The 20,213-nt window shown below is 37.8% G+C and overlaps 1 protein-coding gene across 2 annotated transcripts in view; it reads right to left on the reverse strand.

The window, feature by feature from the left end:
- The window catches only part of Carpa (Carbonic anhydrase-related protein A), a 127,711-nt gene that overhangs the window by 22,500 nt on the left and 84,998 nt on the right, over positions 1-20,213 (reverse strand). For both annotated transcript variants that reach the window (XM_083053167.1, XM_083053168.1), the window contains exons 3-4: positions 19,788-19,924; positions 11,717-11,908 (exon numbers count right to left, since the gene is read on the reverse strand). In XM_083053167.1, the coding sequence (XP_082909293.1) occupies positions 11,717-11,908; positions 19,788-19,924 (329 nt within the window). The remainder of the gene's footprint in view (positions 1-11,716; positions 11,909-19,787; positions 19,925-20,213) is intronic.

The following is a 20,213-nucleotide window of genomic DNA, read 5'->3' on the forward strand; positions in this document are numbered from 1 at the left end:
CAGCACATCCCTTCATCTCTTCTCTGCCTTTTAGCAAGATATTTATCTCTCGCTGGCGTTTCGTTCGTCGAAGTAGGGACTCTCTCTCTGTCGTCACGTGGTGCATCGAAAAATCTTGTACCTTCTTAAATGCGATTCTATTTTCAATCGACGAATCCGCGACAGATGGTTTATTGACGTGATATCGACAAGAGCGAGAATAAAATTACGGCGTGCTCATATTTTAATGCGCTTTGAAAATTGAAAAGTAGGAATAGATTAAAACATTATTTTCGTATTCGCTTCATGCATTATAAAACGAGTAATTAAGAATGTGGATCTAATTTACATACATGTTCAAATGACGCGTAATAACATTATTTACATATATTTGAATCTATTCTCCATACGAAAATAACTCATACTATTAATAAAAGATCTTAATTTTTATTGTCATTGAAATATGTTTTCTATTCAAATAACTGTATATCTTTATTATTTTCATACTAATCTATTGTAAGTGATACGCTTAATTTGCATCTTGATTTGCTACATTTTTCTCTATTATCTTAATTTGTGTCCTTAAAATAAAAAGTAAACATGAGAATGTAAAACCGAGAGCAAAGTTCGTGTTGAAATTTCCAACAAGTTTAAAAAAGAAGAAATTAAGTGAATCAGCAAAACGACTTATTTCGACGTTTGATTGACAGTTTTTACATGCAAACTCAAAGTTTCAATATTTATCGCAGGCAAACAGAAGCAGAAGTTAGGTACGAAAACAACAGCGTCTATGGAGAGTTCAGAGAGCATTCATTTAAACTTCATGAAATTTAATGTATGAATATATTTCAAGATACTATTTCAAGATACTATATACCTACGAATGATTTTAAGGAGTACATGTATGCATTTATAACCGCAACTTTTTCCAATATATCCGAAAAGACGTTATCGTGTACAAGTGTTTTGATGCGTTATTAAAAGTTTTAAAACAATCTTGTCAAGACATGCAGAATCGATATTTTCTCTCTTCTCTCTTTTCTTGGAAGATAATAAATCCAAAATCTTTCAATTATGTATCTCATTTATATATGCGACAGTCGTATAATTTATTTGATCTCTCATCAAAGTTTCTTTAATACAGCTACACCTAATTTCGAAACATTATAAATATAATTTTCTCTTGACTGCTTTTTTCTCTTAGATTGTCTTATACAGTCAATCAATACGGCTGAAGAGAGAAATATGATCTTAAGAAGTATTCAACAAATCAGCTTTCAGCATGCTTGTTATAATGTTACTGATGCAGATTCGCAAAGTTTACCCCCTCGAGTATTATAAAAAGCAGGCCATAATAAAAATATTTTCCATTTTAAGCTCCTTTCCCTTCGTCCGGCAAATGAAACAATTCCATGTAGCATGTACAAAATGAAACGCGGTTAACATTTCGGCGTTTTGTTTTAGTTAATTAACTAACTTTTAAGTTTCGGACAAATAAGACTAAGCAGCATTTCGAATTCCTTATAAAGATGCGTAATCTGTATAATATATAATTTACATTATAAAACATACATGAGCTTTTAGTCAAAAGTAAAGCTGCGTACTTCTTCCCGGTACCTCCATTATCTCGTAAGAGCCCGGGTAAAATTCTGCGGTTCTTAGCCACGCGGCGATCCTAAAATTCGTTGTCACGGGCAAGCAAAATCCTACTTGACGACCGAGCTCTAAGGCGGTATATGGTCGAGCTTTCTGAAATTCGCTACGCCCTAGAAATTCGGAATTCACCGCGAATAACCCGCGAAGTGCCGAGCTGGCCCTCTTTTTCCTCTAAGCACCTACACTTCACGTGTACCATCCGATCTCGTCGTATCTTCTGCACTCTGCGCCTCTCATCCTGGCCCGATGCCTCTTTCACGACCGCCTCTCCTCCTGCTTTACCCGCCACTTTGCCCGCCACTAGAGCATAATCACCACGCTGCGAAGAGAAACCGCGACGAGTTCGCAAACACAGACGCGCATTCGGTAAATGCATTATCGTCTCTTTAAGCGGTTCCGGCGACACCGTCACGGCGAAAATTATTTTTATGCGTATCTGGAATTAAACGCCGACGAAATAACTAGCCCGGAATAGCGAGAGCACCTTCATTTCGTGTACCGGCTTCATTAAACGCGGTGTTCTAAATATATCTACGATACATTTATGTGCGAAGCAATATATATTTTATAAAGTTTCGTAATTAGTAATAATAACAAGTAATATAATTTTTACTAAAAATGATATCTTGTATATTAATTATACACATGCAATAAAAGGTCATTAAAATTTAGAGATATTATTGAAACTTCAAGTGAAAAAAGACGTAAATGGTCAGACAAGACGCTTAATTTTGAGAAATTAGATTTTATTAAAAAATATATAAATATTATTAAATTATATTATTATATTTAATTAATTCGATTGTATAGCATAGTAGTAATACGGTACAGCAATACGGTGTAGACGATGCTAGTTAACCTATCCTAGCCACGACCTGTTAGGCTATCTTGCACTTGCAATGTAAGCTGTGTTCGCATTGGACGCACGAAATTGTCTCGCATGCAAACTTTGTCTGAATCTGATTACAAACTATCTGCATCACGCGCATTCCATTCTTGCGAAATAGCAAAATCTCGACAACGCACCAAATATATCAACATCTCTGTTTAAATACCGCTAATTTATATACGTATCCATTGTATTGAAAAAAGGATCTCCCTTTTTAAATAAACCGCGAGATAATCCGCGAAATAAAATCATGGAAGAAGAGATAAATCTATTTTTCTCGATTTTTCCTAATCGGGTGATACGCTTTCGTATTCATAGCGACATAGCGTATTCTTCCTGTGCCGGGCTATGCCTCTACTTTGGGAACAGACGATAACGCTCTGCGAGTCACGGCCGATATGAATATTCGATACGCGCGGTTCACTCGTTGGATGCATCAAGTGTGAAATCAGTGAGTGCAATCGCGAGAGGGATCGGGCGTACTAAACTGAAAAATCGGCACCTCGAGATATGCAGGGCTATACAAGGCGCTCGCTGAGCGATGTAAAATATTTTTATCAAATTTGGAATCGATTTCTTTTCCAATTTCGATTTAAGCGAGCAAAAATGCGAGGAAAAAACTGAGCAATTTTGAAATATAAAAAATTAAATTCATTGATAAATGCATTGTATCTCTGAAGGATTAAAATAAACTCGATTCGCGAAACACGGCGATACAAGAGAGACAGCGCTTTCGATAACAAATTGTAATGTATTGTCAGTATAATTAATGTTCAACAAATCGAAGAGGTTGCAATTAAAATTAAACAAATAAACTTATCGTGTGAATTTTTCGATGCAATCCTCTAAATTATAACTGTACAAGATTTTATATACAATTACTGTGTAATCCAGCAATATGTATTAACAGTAAGTAAATAAACTAGTCCAATAAAACAAATTAAAATCTATGCTCCGATCAATTTAGTAAGAAATGCGCATGGGGTTTTTATTTTTTTCGTAATTGTAAAATACGATATTGTGAAAGCAAAGAGTAGCAAAATATAAAAGCGACATAACAAGTGTCGAAATATTTGACCTCGCTAAAAGTCAACTTTGCCCGCGCGTTTTACATACTCGCGAAAAATTTAATTTCTCATTAACGCCGAAGATAAACGAATCGTCAGGAAATGGACAGGACATGATGGATAAAATAATGGGCCGCAACTTAACGGGTGGATTAAAGGGTCAATAAAAGTTCATGCTCTGTGCGTATTGTTCGTTCGTGACATTTATATAACATTTACTTCATTTCTCTATTCCATATCCACACGAGTTATCTTTTCACATTTAATATTATAAAATCATACAAGATGAAATAGATGGATATTTATTCCATGATTTTTTAACTGTGGAGAATATAAAAAGTAAAAATTATATATGTGATCCCTCTCTTCGTTTTATCGACTCCCTTAAGCGGGGATGCACTTAATAGATGGTTTTTATTGCCCCAGACAAGATTACCTCCATCAGTGCAATCTCACACGTTATGCATCGTTACTTATGCCTTTTTTCGCGCACTCGCGAGGACGTGCATCAAGGATAATTCACACATTAGAGGGTGCGCTTATGGCGTTCTTGCGGCCTATGGGCATGCCATCACGATTTCTGGCACAATGCGCTATTCTAGTATGATAGATATACAGCTGTAATGCCGTGCATCCTCTTCCCCCCTTTCCACCCTCTTACCATCGACCCTTACCACCCAGCGGCTCCATAATAACCCACGAGTGCTGGTTTCACACAGACACGAATGTCTATACGGACACGAGAACGTGACAATACACACCGAGACACGCGTGCATTAATATGCAGATGCGTATATATATGTATATATACGTGCGCACACGGAGACATCCTGAGAGAGACCCCTATTCATATGTAGATGCGTCTTCTTGCGTCATTTTGCTTGAAAAACCGCCAAGTACTCCATTATCGTCCGAGTCTTCTACACATCGTTGTACGGATACCCGTCCGTGATATCGCGTTAATTGAATGCGGAAGGGGATTATACTTTCAAATTATTGCTAATTATAATACGTTTTAGTATATATCGTTAATAAGGTTTTAACCCCCGCGAGAACGACGTGTAAAAAGTTTCTCTCGCGACTAACTCGGTATTATATCGTCTATCTGTGTTTGTCCAGAGATTTTGATTGCTGCATTTTAACGTCCACGTGAATACGTCATTGTGAATACGTCATTTCTTCAATGTGAAACATTTCCCATCATTCTAAATAATATATGAATAGCACTTATGACAATGGCCGGCAGTCACTGTCCGCTTATCGGCGGTTTTCGTTTCAATTAAATCAATTATCGCATATGTATCGGGACAATCGGAATTTTATTAAATAAGGACGAGTGAAACATGTATGTGTGTACACGCGCGTGCGCAATTTTGACGAAAATATAACGCAGGCAACGCATCATTTGCGCGTATAATGTGTGTAGTATAAACACGAAATTAATTAATAAGGTTCCGAAGCTATACGGCCAAGCGGCTCGTAACACGTTACACCGTCCCGCGATCCAATTAAATCGACTCAATATCGCGATTATTAATTTATTCACCGGAGTTTACAGAATCCGCTTTTAATATGTAACACCGGTTGTCGTAAAATTTTAATGACGTTCAAGGAGACGCCGAGAGAGAGGATGCGCGGCACCGCAGCACGCGGAGAGAATGACACGGGGAGTGAGTTTTATGAGTGCGAAGAGAGAACCGAGGACATCCTCGAGTCTCCCGGTGACCTTTTAACACAAACCGGAAGTAGGAGAGAGGCGGCTCGTGACAACACACAATCGCGACGCGACGAGGATCGTTCAACTATAAACGACCACTACAATTACGGAAATGCTCGCTAGGGCCTCTCGACTGGTTAAAGCTCTGCGCGGAATAATTAAACGAATATACGCCCGCGCTACCATTTCGGATTTCCCTTTATTTCTCCATACGTTCAGTATACACGCGCTTGTGCGTAAAGTCTCATTTCTCTGAAAAAAGTTTCGCTGTAAACTGAATGATGAAGCTGAAAAATTTACGGATTGAGAGGCAGTTCGTAAAATCTCTATTATTAATATGTATATACATTAATATATAGTGATATATAATAATAATATAAGAAATAATCATACGAAGGTAATTATTATTTGTTGTGTGCTTCGTTGATTGTTTTGATTTCGCGTGAAAAATATTCGCGCAGTTTTGTACAAAGACAACTCAGTTTAATTAAACGCGCGGACGGGGATTATACTTTCAAATTATTAGCTTCGCAAATTATTTAGTTATCAGCAACGAACGACGATAATTAATTAATTATCAATGCTAAGTTAATGTACAACGATAATTTTGTTATCTTCACGCGTTTCCTATTTGCGCGATGAAGTGCATTGATAGCGACGGGACGGGCTTTAAGGTATTAGCGTCCTTCCAGACAATTCCATACGGCCGCGTTCCACAAGCTGGACGCCATGCAGAAATTAAACCAATTATGCCTGTCAATTTGTGTACGCTCCGGTGGCATAATCATAGCACTCGAATCCCGTGCCACGTTGTTTGACCATTAGTGGGTATACCGGCTGTCAGAGCGCCGCTCCTATCAAAAGGACCCTCGGCATCCCTACGTCGCATTTGCATTGCCACCATTCTATTTCGGTGTCCCCCCGAAATTAATCGGTCGATTAAATTTTTCACACTTATGCTCGCAAATTAAAGCCGATTAAAAAAAAAAGAAAAATCGTTCTGAAAAAAAGGAACGATTTTATAGAATACAATATCGTGAAAAACGTCGTTTCGGTTTTATTTGTGCTCCTATTTTGCTAATTAGACTTATCACGATTAATATCAAAACCAGCACGAGTTCTTTCAATGTATCTTTGTAAAGCGAAATATTTTTTTATAAAGAGGCAAAATATTATTCTACCATTTACGTGTAAATAGACGTAATTTTGTACAAATTTGAAACTTTTAATTAACAAATTATCCCAGCGCACTGTAGATTGCAGTAAAAAAATAGTTTCCGTAACTACTTTCTTTATCGAGCGGAGCACAAACTTTAGCTCGTATAAAAAAAACAGATGATTATGACTCGGACGAATTTGTCTGCTTAACAGAAATCTTCGACGTATTCTAAAGACTGTTTCGCGCAGCTATAGATTATTTTCTACATCTACAGATCTCCATGTACGTACAGATCGATTTATTCTATGTACTATACTGTTTTCAAATAAATCTCCCAGTTCGATCTCGAAGAGACACGTGAAGTAAAATCGTATCGAGACGTTTCTTACGTGATCGATGGCGGACAATAATACAGAGCGGGCGCGGTTTGCCCAATTTGGTCCTGGCACAGCGGCCATAAATTCGCGAACAGGGTCTCGACAGGGGCCTGTCCGAGGGCTATAGATAGCAGTACACTCCCTGTAGATATCGGTTTCGCCGCGGCCTGCGAAGGGGACAGAGAGGGACGGACCCCTATTTCGGAAGCGCGTCGCACTCGAGGTACTCCATCAGCTGGCGCCTCGAGTAGGCTTTCGGCATCAAAGCGGCTCGTCCCTCAAACACGCACGATTATGGGTCAGACTCGCTCGAGCGTCGTGGCTCTTGGAATTCCCTTGTCCTGCCTGGATTAGGGCTTTCAAACCGAGTCTTCTCCCACTTCCCAAACCGACCCCCTGTCCCTTCGTTCCCGGTTAAATCACCAACCGCCGATTCACCCCCTCGTCCGCACGACTATTCTCTCCTTTCGTCCTCTCTTTCCCTCCCTTCCAGGATTTCCCGGGACACGTATTAATGCAGAATTCATTATGCACGCCACCAGTACACAACCATAATCCGGCGTGCCTCATTGCGATGCGCCGTGTTTACGCAGCCAAGATGCCGCTCCGCAGCTTGAATTATTCGCGTCCCTTTGACGCGACGGAACTATGCGAGCCCTTCACCGCCGTTGATTAATCGCCCGGCTTTTTAACGCGCCGTTGCCGCTAACGACGCCACTGTTGCATTTGAATGCAAATCGTGTAAACTCATGTGGTACACTCATGTGGAGCTGCTAGCTCTGCCTGATGGATCATCAGTAAATAAATATTTGTCCCTTCGCGACAGACGCGTGACTCTAATTGAAAAATAAAATGCTTAAAAAAATATATTTATAGATATATTTCTTGACTATCTTAGTGTTAGGTGTGCGTATTATAAGTCGCGATTATATCAGATCTTTCGATTTCATAGTTATGATGGATAATAATCAACGAGAAATTCGACATTTAATTTTGTAACTTTGATTCACTAATATATATGTCGGTATGTTTCTATTAAAGACAGTTTCTCTTCTGAGCGAGTAACTTTTGTTCGTTGAATACACAGACGCCTATTGACCACTCGGCATTATCACACATCTGGCATAATGTGTTGTGTATGACGATATCGAATATAATTGTATTTGCTCTCCCCGCCGAGGAGTACTGAATTAATGTCAATAATAAATATGTTAAGCTCTCTTTATTGACTGTAACATTACTGAGCGAATTATCGTGTTGTATATTTATCTATCTAATATTGGCACCTTCCTAATCATCTCTCCAATGTTTCCGAAATTCGATACAGCTCGAGTGCCTGATAAATGTCTCAATAATGTCCTACTTTCGGTGCGCGAGATAATTTCGGGAAAATCCTCTATTGCAGAATAAAATAAAACTTTTTCAAATAAAGTATATATATATATATATATATATATATATATATATATATATTGAAAAACAAATTCTGTATAAATTTTAATTCTATCGTTTTTTGTTGCCTAGCAAGATTTGTGTGCGACAAATCCCTCCTCCACTTGAGATCAAGATCGATTTGGCAAGCGGGAAAATATCAGATCCGCTCTTCTTGCGGCTACGAAATTAATTCACATATGCTCGCATAGAGTCGGCGGTCCGTATAGAGGAGCGGCGTAAGCTAGACGAGGGGTGGTAGACCGTACGATGGTACGTGACTGGCTTTGATTCACGACGCCATTGAAAGCCCGTTCCTCACTGAGGATGCGAGGATATAATGGGCGGCCGCATTTCGGCGCTTTTCCTTGGTGTCTTGCAATATATTAATCGTAACCTCTTCTTCCAGTCGCGTGACGCTCTAAAACTCTAAATCATATGCTAAATAGACGTGAAAAAAGGGATATTGTTGCGATATGTCTTTCCGAGAGCTTCTTGGAAATTTTAAATTTGTCAAGATACTACTTGGAAACTATGTATATGTGGATTCCTATACATGTCGAAATAAAAATATATCCCTAAGTTGGAAACTACGTATTTAATTCTTCGTATCTTGAGCTGGATTAATATTTTCGACATTCTTCCATTCACATACGCCTGATATTATACATATACACACACACATACACATCTAGAATAATGTATAAGAGATCGATATATTCTGGATTTACTTCGTGACGTATATCTCGTGTCAATTTTTCGGATGAATCTGATCTTATTTTCAAATAAAAATAACTTTAACACTGTGTAAAATTAGAAATTTTTAGATATTAGTTCTTTCGCAAAATCGATAATACTGAAAAATATGTTAGCATTAGAGAAATGTTTTTCTTGATAATATTATTCGATAAATGGTTTGTATTGCTGCACCAATTATAAGCATTTACTTTATTTATTGCGTCTTTATATAGAAAGAATAAAAAGAGCTTTTATCAAAACAAATTAAAGTCCATATAAAATGCTGTATTAAACAAGATCACATTTATAAGTTTTAATAGTATCAATTATCGAAGCATTTTACATTAATAAACTTAGAAATAGTTAACTGCAAAATCGTAATTGATTTATGTCTTCAAATTATTGATTTCAAGCAGATTTAAAAAAAGTAGCGGATAAAAAATAATTGTAATTATAAATTAGTGAGGAGATAAAATTATTTAAACATACGATATAAACACACTGGGGGATTAATTTGCATAAAAAATTAATCAGATAAAAATAATGTGTTCTAGTATTCAGCGAATGAAAAGAGAACTCTAATTGCTCTGTTAAACGCGAACTTGTTATAAAATAAGATTTTTATTGGTGGCTTGTTTATTTGACCGTGTTTGCGATATTTGAATTGATCCCGGACATTTTTAACTTATTATCGCTATCTGAGAGAGAAAGAGAGAGAATTTTGCAACCCAGGAAGGTGGTTATTATTGGCATATTAAATTTTACGTACACCGAGTTTGAATAAATAAGAGATCCGTGTTGAGGGATCGTATCACCGATTCGACATCCTACAAATGCATTTAGACTTCTTGATTATCGATTCTCGATAATTACCCCCTGGTCGCGCAGATTCATTAATCTGCCTTTTTTAGTCATTAAGAAAAAAAAACCTGAAGAAGTATCTTCCGACCTGCATTTACGAGAAGTACTAATCGATATTACATTTCCGTCGATTCAACCGCGCGATCGCAAGTTTCATTTTTTAGCAGGCTTGGTAATACCACTCTCGTGTGGAATCCGTTCGCCAACATCCCATTGCGACTTTTCCATCGTTATCCATTTTTCGAAGGATATTGCGTGTATTTTCATTTTTTATCATCTCAGGGGTATCGCGCTTATTTTTATCGAAATATTCCATAAAGTGAAATTTATTTAAAAATTTTATTTAACGATTTTTTAAATGTATGTAATAATTGTTCAATAAAATGTTTAACAAAACATTTAGAATATATAGTATATCGTTACGATTGAAAGCAAAAATGGAGTGTAACAAAGTGGCAAAGGCATCGCGCGATCCCGCTTTTCCGGTTTTAGAAGCTTAGCGCGTCGATGATGGCGGATCGCGCGCCATTATTTTGTGGATTTAAGAAAATTGAATTGCGCGGCGAGAGGAAGCGAGTCGTGTGGACTGGCTTTTCAAGAGAGAACTAAACGGGTCACAGTTAATTGGGTCGCCGTCATGTCCCGTTTAACGAATGTTTAATTTGTCTCGTTACGATGCCGGCACGTAATTAATTTCAATTAATTATATCGTCACTCCCCGGGTCATTCTCCGCTCTCGTTTTATGGCAATGATTTTGCGTACCGCTCATTCGCGAATAAAATCACGTTCGCCAATATGTAAAATTTTACGAGAGATCCATGCGCGCCGTTTGTAAACCTGTGTCACAGCCACGGGCCTCTCTGACTGCATTGCGGTTATAATTAATTGGCAAACTGCAAATTACATGATAATCCTAATTATTTGTCGCTTTGTAAAGCGATTGCTACGATAATGGCGTGATTAGGATTTCATGATTGTCTGTACCGTATTTGTGGTTGGCTTAACCGAAAACCCGAGAGGTTGCAGTTGTAAGTATTATTTCATTGTAGAGATGTACACATGCAATATAAACTGTAATTATAGTTAATAACGCGAGTAATTACGTAAATTTCTACGCAAACACAGTTTCCACTCTAAAAAAATTTTTTTTTTGCGTTACCAACTTTGCCGTAAAAAAAGTAGCTTAATTATTTATAAAAATATCGATATCGGTCTTTCAATTTCTTCAGTAATACCTATAATAAAATGCTATTTCGCACAGTTCTAATGTCCATATAGATTTCTCCAAAGGAAAAGAGAATCCATTATGAGCAATATGGGAAACGTGTATAAATTTGTAATTAACACTCGAATTGATGACGAAAATGGATCGCCACAAATGTGAACGATACCTGTCGATTAAAAAATGCAAACACTTTTAAATAAACGCGACGGAAACTTGTGATTCGATTAACTAGTAATCCGAAAATGGTTTCTATTACCTTCTATTAACCTTATCTCCGTTATTTACGAGTACGAGATTTGATTTATGCATTCAATTTTGCAAGAAGAAAAAAATGTAACCAGAGAGCAAATATCTTTGAAACTATTAAGAAAGCTGGAAAATATCTTATCCAATTTTGTCTTATGCAAAATTTTAAAATTTTACGAAATCTTATTCATATGATAAACTGAGAGTGTATGGGTTTTTTTTTATTAAAATCAATTAATGTATTTAATTATAATATTCCACTCAACGCACAGATTTAATTGACAATTTTATTGGTACACGGTATATAATTGTTATTAATTCATATAATCAAGCTGTATCGTATAATATTTTTATATTATATGTTACTCACCTCAGCGGGAAAAGCATAATTATTAATACGATGCTCGGAACCATGACCGTCGTCCAATCCGTAGTGAATGTATATCTCTTCGAACTGATAATGATAGGCAAGTGGACCACCCGTTATATTGACTCGTACCTTCGCTTCCCTGTCTGCTCTAAACACCAGGAACTGTCCGGTATTGTGCAAATGTCCGGAAATCTGAAAGCAAAATAAATTGAAGCTTGTTAGAGTTATATTTAATTCAAACTTGGCAACTATAATCGACAATTAAATTGCGATATAATCATATCATTATATACATAAAGATAGAAAAATACCCGCTATATATCTTCAAAATATATTTCTCGATATCAAAATATTTTTAGATATTCTCAATCACTTAACGATAAATATTTTATTGCTTTTAAGAAAAAATAATACAAAAAATTCGCACAACGATATTTTAGAAAGGTATAAAATTATTAAATTTATAAGTTATAATCACATAAATAATGGAGTAATAACATTAAAACAAATTAATTCTCTTTTAATAAAAATTAAATTTTTACAAGTGGCAAGTATTTTATACGTAGGATTTTTAATGTTAATTCCATGTACTTTAAAATGGAGATTCACGAACAATGACTTTCGCCTTATCGTAATGAGCTGCATAAGAGCGCGGTTGCAAAGATGTCTACAAGAAAGGGCGGCAACTCGTCGTCCGCGGGATAATTGATTAAGCATTTAATTGGATGGAATAGCAAAACCAGACACGGTGCCATGTCGCACAGGAGCTTGGCAAAGTGCAAGACGAGGCCGGGGAGAAGTCCATTTTCTTGTACGTCGCCGAGAACCTGAATTATGGCATCATCAGTTAGAAATAATGAGGTAACCTCGGGGAGAAGCCGCGAAAGACACGTCGGCAAAAGTCGTCGGGAGGTAACTTATTATTTTGCAATAGATTTTTGGCCTCTCCTTTCCTTGCTCCGATCCTTCTCTTTTTTTTCTCGCACATTCTTTTGTGTGCAATCTTTCTTAATAGATTAATGTAGAATCATCTCAGCTTCACCAGTCTCTTCGAAATATCTTACAAACGCATTAAAAAAGACCGCTTGTATTGTACAAGCTAAACTTTATTATATATAAAAATAAACTTTAACAATCTTTTATGACATTATTTTTTCAAAACTCGATTGTTTAAAGCAACATTTATATAAGAAAGTTGTGTCAAGATTTTAATGATATTATTATTATTTGATAATTTACAACTTGCACTAAGCAGAATTTTCGAATAATATCAAAATCACGACGCATTGTCTTTCTTAAATTTAAACAATTCCATGCTAATCTTTAATCTCGCTTTAAAAATTCCTCGCCGTTGTTTCCTCCTGAATTCATTAAGATATTGGCAACGGCCTTCCTTTCTCGCGATGACAGAGAGAAATGAATACGAGCAGGCGGCGCGACGTTTCCCCGGCGCGTGAGTAAAGGAGAAAGTCAATGGCGCATAACTCATTATTTCGCGATAGATTTCCACCCCTTCGATTGCCCCCGGGAATAATTCGTCCGCCCCCTTCGTCTTTTTTGCCTGCCCAAGTTTCTTTTTTTTCCTCGATCTCGTACCATCGTCTTCAAACTTGGATCAATGGAAGCGACTGGAAGCTAAGAGAAAGAGAGAAAAGAAAGAGAGACAGAGAGAGAGAGAGAGAGAGAGAGAAAGAGAGGGGGAGAGAAACCGGAAGAGGATTCGCGGCGGAACACGATAGTTCCGTGCGATCTTGAATGCTCACAAAGGCCGTCCTTCTTTCGACGAAACTCAAACTTCGGTCGGGGGTTGGATCATCTTCCATCTTGGCGCCCCCAAGATTCTGAGCTTTCCCTCTCGCCGGAAAGTCGTCCGCCTTAGTCCGAACAATCGTCATTGCACATTCTGGCGACTGCCGTTTTGTTCCCGTACGAACTGCAGAATTCATGAGAGAACTGGGATTGAAAGAGAGAAGTGAAGGGTAGAGGGAAGGGGGAAGACACACCGAGATGTAAGAAGCGCGTGGCGTCAAATCTATTTAAAGTTCATCGATTTTCGCGGCGCGGCAATGTTTCACACTTAATGTCTACCGACAACTTCTTTTTTTAGATAACGGAAATGCGCCGGGAGACTTTATTTCATTACACGCACCAATGAATTCCGTTTTTATTATTTTTTTAACGAGTTCTTTTTTTTAAATAACCATAAAAGAATATATAGAATTATCTGTCAAAATTTTAAATTCTCAGAATTTTTCATTTTTTAAATATTTAACTTTAAGAAAAGATCGATATTTTCGCTTATTAAGGTTGTTTATCCCTTTAAGAACGGAGAATCCTGATGTAAAGTCTCGACGACTATTTATGACATTCCCAAAAACTCGCTAAATCGATTTTCCATACGAACTTATAATTTCACGTTCTAAGAATTTTGACAGCTAAGAAAAATAGACCAATCTTGTCTCTACCAACACGCGAATTGTTTGCAATTACATACATACGCGTGATTATACTAAATTCGAAACTTTGTTTCATTCCAAGTCTCTCGATCGAGAGAGAGAGCCGCGGTAGGGACGGAAGTTTGTCTTGATCAGACAAACTTCTAGTTGGAACGAATAGAAATCCGGCTCCCGCGTGAAACTGGAAATCAAGGCAGTTGAGGATTAGTCGGAACGTTCCACGAAAGACCTTCAGAAGCCGGTATACCGCGGCAATGTTGTCCGATAGTAATTAACACGAATTAAGCTGCCACCGGGTAGAATCGTCCAGCACGCGACTCACGTTTTCCCCGTGAAATTCGTAACGCTCCCTCGCGCGTCCCTTTTAACGCAAGTTAATCGACAGTCCGTTCTGTTTATACGGCGGTTAAGTCGATTTGCCCAACGCGATAGTTTCTTACAACGTTTCTACGATCGGAGTTTATCGAAACGTGCCACCAAGGTATACGTCCGGGAATTGCCAATTCCGACGCAACGTAAGAGAACGCCCTCGTTACAGCTTCGATTATGGCGACCCGGCGGGATATACACATACGATTGGGGGTGCACAATTCGCCGGTTTCGCAGGGGATTGTTCGTGCGAAGAAACATACTGCGGTACGTATCGACGGGCCGTTAACGGCGGCTTTAGTGTGCGCCAGAGATAGAAGTAGCTCGTAAAGGCTGTTCCCCACCGGAATCTACTCGATCACTTGTTGCAATAAAATTACGACGATAAAATGGCGCGTCGATGTACAGGATGATTCGATAGTAACTTACACATTTTTTTCAAGTAATTTTTATTCCACCTTTCAAATTGATATGATAATTAAAAAAATATTAGTATCTAATCTGCATTCGATCAGTGTTTGTTGAATTATTTATTAAAACATATATCTATTTTTGATATGATTATTTTCAAATATAGCCATAAGAGCCTCTTCTCTATATTTTAATATATAACATCATATATGTATCGTTATATATTTTTCATAAAATTCCAGCTATCTATAATCTTGTAACGAAATATTGATAATAATAATTAAAATTCCAAAATTCTTTTTACAAACAATCAAATTGTAAAACAGCGGCCAGAGAAAGAATAGGAATTGTCCGAGAAAAATTTAGTTTGATTTAAAAAAAACACAGTTTCTATACCGAAATTATGGTACCCACGACTGTGCTATCGCTCTGTGAAACGATCTATAGATACGTTTTCGCAAGCAAACTGGCTACACGAACGGACCCGGGGAGAAGAGAGAGAGAAGAGCTGCAGAGCAACGAAGGGAGATGAAACGGTTAGAGCTAGCTCCGCTGAGCCGAAGACGTACGTTCGACTCCAGGAGGTGCGGGGGCGCGCGGTTCGTTCTATTGTTTAATTTAAGTGCCAAAGTTTTAACCGGGTTAAACGGCGTATAAATTCACGAGGCTCCCTCCCGGTCTCGCACCACTTGGTCTCGTACCAATGGGGGTTGGCGTCGGCTATGAAACGGCCCGAGACCGCGTTTAAATAGCGCGGGACCAGGTGTGACGTCAGTGCGGTTTCCGTCGCACCAAGCCCAGTTTTGTGTTTCGTCCCCTGCGCTTCCTGACACATCGAGAGTCCGGGTTTGAATCTCGCTCTCGCGAAAAGCCAAAAGATTAATGTACTCTCTCTGTATTTTGCTAAAAAAATTTCTTCAACAAAGATTTCTCATTTTACTTTACTAAATTTTGTCTCTCTCTCCCTCTGTATAAGAAATCTCCTGATTTTTATTGTAAATAAAATATAAAATATTCTTATAAAAATTATTCTATTGTAAATAAAATTGTCCAAATTTTGAGACACTTCGCGCGTTTGTCACCGCGTGTAATTTCTCGCCGGTTTCACGCCGCACTTGTTTCAATGAAAGAGGTAAGGGCTCATCGTCGTCGTCGTCAGCGTCGGTTAACGCGACGAAAGGCAACAGGAGGACACTTGAGAGAGACTCTCTTTAGCGCGCTTTCCGCGCTTTAGCGCAGGAGAAGACGGAAGACTCGCTTGCTGGAGGGTAGGCAAACAATGAAGAGTCCCGTCCGTGGCTCGTTTCAAAGCGCGCGGCAGAATGCACCCTATACGACGGCAGCTCGTGAGAACGCAGCTACCGGTGGCGTTAGTAAGACAGATTGACTCTGAGGGCGGGAACGAAAGGAGCAATGGAAACGGGATTGTCATGGGGTAGGAAGGGAATGACGACGACGACGACGACAGGGCAAACGATACCTCGGGAGCGCGTTTAAACCTTTTCACGTGCATTTCCGCGGAAGACACTTTGTGGTCCGTCCCTGCGCTTGGCGAAGTCAAAGAATGCGCATTTTTCTCCCTCTCTTTCTCTTCGAAGCAAACGGGAATAGGAAGCGATATAGGTATCTACTGACTTCCGTCGATGGGCAAGAGTAGCTGGTCGCATTGAATAATATGAGCGAATAAGCCGAAATACGAAAGCTAAAATTGCACAGGAATAAATGAAACGCGAAGGCAGGAAAAATAAAAAAAATTTCTTATTACATTCGTCAATCCGCAAATAGTATCAAACGCGCTTACCACGAATTTCACAGCACTCTCTATAGTGTAAGAAAACATTTATCCGATGAAATTTATTAAAAACGATAAAATCGTGTATGTGTGCATTTCGCGCCGAAAAATGCTACGAGGCGCGATAAAAGAAGTCAAAACGATATAGAAAAAGACACGGGACAGAGCGCAATAATATCTTCGTCGCCAGCCAGTTCTGGTCGCTTGCATCTGGTACAAAGAGTTATTGTCGCGATCGCGCGCCCCGTGTATTTATTGTATCCTTTCGCGGACAATATCGCCCCGCTCGAGAGTTTTCGGTCAGCGTCTCGCATGGGGAAACGGGCGAAATACGGCAGCGACACGTATCCGTCTCTGCGAGACCCGTATCAAATGCCGTATCCGAGAGGAGGCATTGTCACGGTAACCGAGCATTTTTCATGTTCGCGTTTCTCGAGGAATAACGTCCCGAGACCGCGACCGCGACAGCGCCTGGAGCATGTTCCGTGGAAAATAGAGGGAACGCATTGAACACGAGGTGACCGTATAACCATATGCCATGATAGAAGTATCTTGATGTGAAACACACGCGACTAAAATTGAATAAGAGCACGTATAAAGGCGATATTAATTGGATATTGTGATGGAAAAACTTACCAAAATGTTGAAATCATTAACAAAACATGTAAAATCCCTCTTAATAAATTAAAATGTTTTTTTTCCGCATTCATATATTCGTATAAAATACGTATCGATTTTGTGAAATGAGTAATAAACCGCATAAGCAGAATGTGAGGGAGTTATTTGAAATAATATATATATCGAATAAAAATATGATCAAGTTTCTCTTATTTTTACTGCAAGTCGTATAAACTGTAATATTTTATTTAAAGAAACAATGTTAATGGTCATTACAATTTTCTTTTTCATTAGCTCTCTCTTCACTATACACATTCGCGTTTCATACCTCTCTTCTTTATTCTCTCGTTCCAAATTATAGAGTTGTGTCGCGCGAAAGCAAAAAGATATCAATGAGAATATAAATGGAGAGAATATAAATCGAGCAGCGCATTGCAAGTTCTTCCCCATTCTACATCAAAAGTTCTCCTATGTATATCAAAAGTTCACACAGAGACTTTTCGTTCATGCATTTATAAACGGCTTTCGATCCCTCAATATATATTCTTCAATACGCTCATACTGCATGCATGAATCACTTGTACATGCAGATGGGTAAAAGTACAAAATAACGAATACGTTGTGAATATAATATCATATTACTCTTAATAAAAAAAAGAGCTTACAGAGAGAAATGAAAATTTTTGTTAAATATTCCATTTTATATTTTCTAAAAATTTTTATTAGATTTTACATGTCCCTTTCTTTCTCTCTTTCTATTTTGTAAGAAAATTATTAAAAGTCATGATTGAATCAAGCAGCTTCGAACGAACAGATAGTAGGATGGATAAATGTTTTCTTAATGGAAAATTAGCTTTTCCCGAGGCTCTTCGAGGCATCATCACTGAGCGAAACGGAAATCAGCGTTAAATAGATGGTCTCGTAATTAATGGTTTTATTATCGGAATCAACGAACTCGGCCAATGAAAAATGGACAGCGGAAAAAGTGGAGCAGTTCTCACTGCTGTGCATTCCAAATCTATTACTATCAGGCGACAGTTGTGGGAATACTCTTACTAACCTGATTTTATTCTTGTTTTTCGAAAGATGTCTGGTGCAAAATGAATCATTTCCGACGTTCTAATTTTAACTTAGTTTCAGTGTTAATGAAATGTCGCTCTTAATTATTTGAGCTTCAATTTGGACTCATCTATATATTGCTATATTTTACAAAAAAGTGGAAAACGTAATTTCGTATATTCCCTTTTAAAGTTGTGAAAATATGACATATAAAATGATATTGTTCTCATTTCCCAAAATGTAAAATTCTGATGGACGTATTATAATAAGAGTTATAAAATAATATAAATAAAAATTGTTGAATGCAGTGTGTTAAACAGAATAATATATATTTATTCAGTATGCGAATCGAGTTACGTCGTGTAATTATGAAAATTCATTAACGTCTACTGCATTAATTTTTTTAGCTTCAATACCATTAATATTTTATTATATTCGGAATAATTTGCACAGACACAATCCGAGCTTTGAAATAACTAAAATAATTATAACGTTATATAATTTTATTTCGATCTGTTTTAATTATATAAAATACAGCACTCTTTACATCGATCTTGCGATGAAAGCAAATCGACTGTGATGCGCATAATTGTGCATAATTACATGTAATAGTCAACAATCGAACGTATTCAGAGCAAACAATGCATCATACGTTCGTGATGAGTTGCCGCGTTTTCAAATCGTTAATATCAATGAGATCCCTCTCATTACCCGTCCGCCAAACGCAAAAACCAGAGCAATTTAATCATCCCACCCAGAGAGACACCCAGTATGTGTTCCGCTTGACTAACGAGCGTCCATCAGACAACTCTTTCGTCTTCATTTGAAGTGGACGTGCACACGAGACGAGACCGAACTTCGAAATTAACTTCTCCGTATCCTTTTCCCAAGATCATACTCGAACGCGCGATATACAGGCTGCCCGATGTTCTGTCGCGTTAAATCTTAATTTGTTGGTAATTGGAAAGTTGCGGAAAAATATAATAATGCAAAGATATTCGCTAGAAGATATTTCATGTATAGAGATATTTACTAATAAGCTTCGCCGAATCATCTATATATTAACATTTAATGCGACATGTTGCGGATATTTTATAAAATTAAAACATTATATATAACATGGTGCACAGTGCGTCGAGACAGTTTGCATAATTAATATTTTGCGACTAATTAATTTGATAAATGTTTTGAAATCTTTTATAGATAGAGACGAGAACTTAATAAATTTCTCTAAAATATAAAGTTTTATATTGACTTTCTTCACAAGAGGTTCTGACTTCATCGACTCTTGTGCATCCCAAAGGACGGCAAGAGATATCCGTGAATTACGGCGCTATTTTACAAACTGAAAGAGTAGATAGATTACCCTGTGTTTATCGACGTGCACTGGTCTCAAGTGACGATCGAAGAGTAACTTGTCCGGCTCGATGTTGATAGGACTCTGCCGCCTTCCTTTGCTGCAGAGGGACCACTGCGGATTTATCAGGCCCCAAAACGAAGGTCCTGCAAATATAAATAATAATATTTTAATAAAAGTGAGAAGAGAATTCTCTTTCTTCTTTCTGCGATTAAAAAACTTGAAAAAAATAATAAAATAAAAATCGTGAGCGTGTTATATAATTTACAAAAACTTTGAAAATTCTAGTAGAGAGACAAGAATCGCGCAATTAGACAACGAGTTCTCCGAAGGACATATCTAGAAGAACGTACTGGGTGGAGTTTCATCCAGAAATATCACCCAGAAATTTTGAACTTGTATCGCGTATCTCCGAGCATCCGGAAGAAACTCGGT

Source organism: Prenolepis imparis, unplaced genomic scaffold (genome assembly GCF_030444845.1).
Source record: "Prenolepis imparis isolate NDT839.2.m4 unplaced genomic scaffold, iyPreImpa1.0 SCAF_13, whole genome shotgun sequence".
Lineage (NCBI taxonomy): Eukaryota > Metazoa > Arthropoda > Insecta > Hymenoptera > Formicidae > Prenolepis > Prenolepis imparis.